The sequence below is a fragment of the Osmerus mordax genome, chromosome 12 (genome assembly GCF_038355195.1).
Source record: "Osmerus mordax isolate fOsmMor3 chromosome 12, fOsmMor3.pri, whole genome shotgun sequence".
In the NCBI taxonomy this organism is placed as follows: Eukaryota; Metazoa; Chordata; class Actinopteri; order Osmeriformes; family Osmeridae; genus Osmerus; species Osmerus mordax.
Genome location: NC_090061.1, coordinates 9,013,514 through 9,017,797, shown reverse-complemented (window position 1 = coordinate 9,017,797; position 4,284 = coordinate 9,013,514). Strand labels below are relative to the sequence as shown.

General features: G+C 40.5%; 1 protein-coding gene across 1 annotated transcript; it reads left to right on the top strand.

The window, feature by feature from the left end:
- Positions 1 to 674: 674 nt before the first annotated feature.
- On the top strand, positions 675 to 2,497 carry sox3 (SRY-box transcription factor 3). The gene has a single exon (XM_067247457.1). It carries the CDS (start codon positions 900 to 902, stop codon positions 1,800 to 1,802), a length of 903 nt encoding a protein of 300 aa, XP_067103558.1. The 5' UTR covers positions 675 to 899; the 3' UTR covers positions 1,803 to 2,497.
- The last annotated feature ends 1,787 nt before the right edge of the window (positions 2,498 to 4,284 follow it).

The window sequence follows — 4,284 nt, the reverse complement described above, 5'->3', positions numbered from 1 at the left end:
CTCTTTTAGGATTGTCTGCAGGCCTGTTTGGACCCGCCTCCATGCTCACTCTAGAAAGGGATTATATAGAATTCTGAGGATTATTTTCCAACGCTTCTGCTAACGTCGTTTCTGTGCACAATGCCCATGCAGTGATGGATTTATGATTTGACAGAATTAGAGCTAATGCGTTTACGCACGATTTAACAATTTGGATGCTTGGTGTTATATACGTTGGAGCATTAACACAAATAAAATAGTTTTACTCCAAATTAGTGAACTTTTTGGCAAATTACACATTTTATTCCGTTAGTTATTAGTTGCTATTCGTTGTACCAATGAAAGGGATACACATTTCATACCTGACACAGCCTTGACACTTTTGCTCAAGTTTCATAATTTAATATAATGTATTTTGGCATAGCCTATCTAATGTGGACTGTTCTTGCCTCGTAGTTCGATTTATTGTTGTATCTTGTGTCAGTTTGAAATTAAAAGGGAAAATTTGTGACGTTGAAAATGTGTTCTTTAAACTTGAAAATGTTCTCTCTTAAACTCTCTCCCTAAACAGTGCGCTGTCCAATTCAATTCGTTAGACGACTGATGGGAAGCTGTGCTGTGATTGGCTGGGAGGCAACTCATTGTTAGTCTATGCTGTCAATCCAAATCACATGGGGCCCGGGCACTATTAACAGCTGAGGTTGGCCGACAAGTTTTGCAGAGTTCTGTTTCAGAGCAGTAGGGAGCAGAGCAAGCTGAACTGAGAGAAAAGACAAACCGGGCAAACGACACCTCTGCTTTTTTACACAACTTTTCCCTCCTATGAGACTGGTCAGTAATATTTCTACCTATTTTTTAGATTGAGGGAATTCTGTTAAACATTTTCCGCGCCTGAGAGTGAACATTTTAAAATCGCTTGAATGTATAATATGATGGAGACCGAAATAAAGAGCCCGCTCCCGCAGTCCAATTCGGGCTCTGCGGCGGGCGCCAAGAACAACAGTGCCAACGACCAGGACCGGGTTAAGCGGCCAATGAACGCCTTCATGGTCTGGTCCCGTGGACAGCGGAGAAAGATGGCACAAGAGAATCCCAAAATGCACAACTCAGAGATCAGCAAGCGGCTGGGGGCAGACTGGAAACTTCTGACAGACGCTGAGAAGAGACCTTTCATAGACGAGGCCAAGCGTCTGCGCGCCATGCACATGAAGGAGCACCCGGATTATAAATACCGTCCCCGTAGGAAGACCAAGACCCTACTCAAGAAAGACAAGTATTCTTTGCCTGGGGGACTCTTGGCGCCAGGTGCCAATGCTGTCAACAACGCTGTCTCGGTGGGGCAGCGGATGGACAGTTACGCTCACATGAATGGGTGGACAAATAGTGCTTACTCTCTCATGCAGGACCAGTTGGCCTACCCTCAGCACCACAGCATGAACAGCCCCCAGATCCAGCAGATGCACCGGTACGAGATGGCAGGGCTCCAGTACCCTATGATGTCCTCAGCGCAGACCTACATGAACGCGGCGTCCACGTACAGCATGTCTCCAGCTTACACGCAGCAGACCTCGAGCGCCATGGGCTTGGGCTCCATGGCCTCAGTGTGCAAGACCGAGCCGAGCTCCCCACCCCCGGCCATTACCTCCCACTCACAGAGAGCGTGTTTGGGTGATCTGAGGGATATGATAAGCATGTACCTGCCTCCCGGAGGAGACAGCGCAGACCATACCTCCCTGCAGACAAGTCGGTTACACAGTGTACATCCGCACTATCAGACCGCGGGGACTGGCGTCAATGGAACGCTACCCCTAACCCACATCTAAAAAGAGACTTCAAACTTAAGTACTTCGGATACTTGAACATTTTGGTTGCTAAAAGAATCGACGTTCAGTAGTATTGTTTAAAAAATGAAATTTTATTTTTTGTTTCTCAATAAGTTGTCCATTTTAAAGCATTTTAAAACTACATATCTTGGACTGAAACTGAATGTCGAGCTCATCAGAGTAAATTGCATTGCAAAGAGGGTTTTATCATGAGTATAAGCAATCAACGTCTGTAGAAGAATTGGACTTCTATATTTTAATGATGCCATCATATTTTCTCTCTGAAAAAAGGCATGTGGCCTCGTGAAGAGGCTGTTGTATTTCAGAAAAGCTGGATGGAGAGTTGGTTCATAAATGTTTACACTTAATTTGTAGAATGTCAGTTTGTGTCGGCTGTGTCCAAATCTTTGTAGTCTTTTCCCCTCATGACCTAGGTTTTAATGAAATGTAAGACTGTGCGGGTCGCAAGCGCAAGTTTATTTATAGCAAGTTGTTTTGTTTTCATAGCTTGTGAACCCTCTGTTCGTCATGTTAGGATGTTCAATTCTATTTTGTGAAATTTCTTTTCTGTGATATTTTGACAGTGTCAGGTTTACTCATATCAAGGACAAAATTGTTTATTTAAACTGACGTTTCTACTTATTTTAAGACCATCCTCTATTCTTAAACGATGAATAAATTTGTATGAAACATGATTTCTGACTCCAGACACCTTTGTTATTCTGTTGGGTTATGAGGAACTGAATTTCTGGTAGTGTTAAGTATGATTGGTATAATCTGTCAGGTAGGCCTATCATAGACTCCGGAATGAATTTGGCGTAAAATGAAAAAGCTAAGTTATTATCTTGGTGATGTGTCAAACGAGGTGTGACAAATCTAAGATCATTAGATGAACACTGTATGTGTGCAAATATTTAGGCTATTGGCTAATTATTCTGGTGTGATAATTAAAACAAAACTATCATAGAATTATAAACAATATGTATTTTTAAAAGTGAATTAAATCGTTTGAATTGAAAACATGTAAGCCTATATTTGATAGGCCTGAATATTTAAGATAACTCCTTTCAGTTTAGAATGTAAGCAAGAGCAGGACTAAGTTCTGACATGACTGTTGAGGGTAAACTTGGATTGTCTTGTTGGCAGTTAAAACAGCTCATAAATTGACAAATCAATTACAAATCATTTTAAATTCTTATCTTCATGGTGCCTTGCAATTTGGAGCGTCAGGATATTTGGAAAAAACATTTGACAGTTATTTCTCTGGAATATCCCCTATATTAGATTTCCTTTTTAAATTGTTATTGTTACCATAGGTTATTTTTCTCTAATGTGGTCACTCAATTTGTCAGATAAGTCATGGTTTGCCATACAAGCCTTGTTTGTTTTTTAAATCTATTTTACACACTTGAGCTTTATATACCCCTCCTATTCACACCATTGAGTTCAGCAAAGTCATTCGGAAGTTTGTTCAATATTGACTTTAGATAAACACAGACCTATATTATATCATTACACCCAACCCATATAGTTGATATAGGTGACATGACTCTAAAAGTCTCCTCTTACACATTTCATTGGCAGCATGTATGATCAAGGTAAAAAATAGTAAGATTGCAAAACAAATTGCGTGCTATGTTTTCTTCAACAGTGCTTTGTAAATAAATGCATAATTAATATATGTACATTTTATTACACTGCTTTCTATGTATTGTAATGTAAAACCATGTTTGACGTTTGGACCAAATTATACAATAAATACAGAGGAAACCGACATGAAATGACTGAAATACAAAACACCACCAAGAAACCTTCTACTCAGAATAGAACTGCTTATCAAGGTGAAGGACCATTACAATTATAAATGTTCATCACGGTGCATGTTCATCTCTGAGCTGGAACTCTTTTAATGAGTTCACAAACACAGAATAAAGCTCAATACAGTCCTGTTAATATTTTTGTTATTTAGGAAAAGTTCATTCCTAAACAATAATAAACAATTGTTTTTGGTGTGTAAACTATATTTAAGTCAGCTGTACAGGAAAAGTATACTCAGGTAATTTTATTCACATCTCAGATGCGTGCACACATACATTTTGCACTTATGGTCTAAACTAGAGCAGATTTGACAGCTCCTCATAGTCATGCTCATTCTAATCTGGCAATAAAATCCCTGTCACCTAAATATAGTTCATCATAGGCTTTGAGAAAGTCTAACATGTAAATACAGAAATATTGCAGTCAGGGGAAGACAGGAGCTAAATGTTCACTCCCTCCACCAGACTCTTATAGTTGGAGCAGGAAAACAGGGCAGGCCTTAACGACTGCAAAGCACCCTGGGATACATGTCCTCGGCCACCAGGGCCGGAGCGTTGGCGGTCCCGCTGGCCTTCCCACACTCCCTGTAGGATTTGATCTACGGCTCAGCACAGCGGCCAGGATTAGCCCCACGCACCTTTGTGGAGGGAAAGATTATCCAGAC

Bases quoted from the DNA above. Each gene is read 5' to 3' on its own strand.
- sox3 (XM_067247457.1), top strand. From the start codon at position 900: ATGTATAATATGATGGAGACCGAAATAAAGAGCCCGCTCCCGCAGTCC.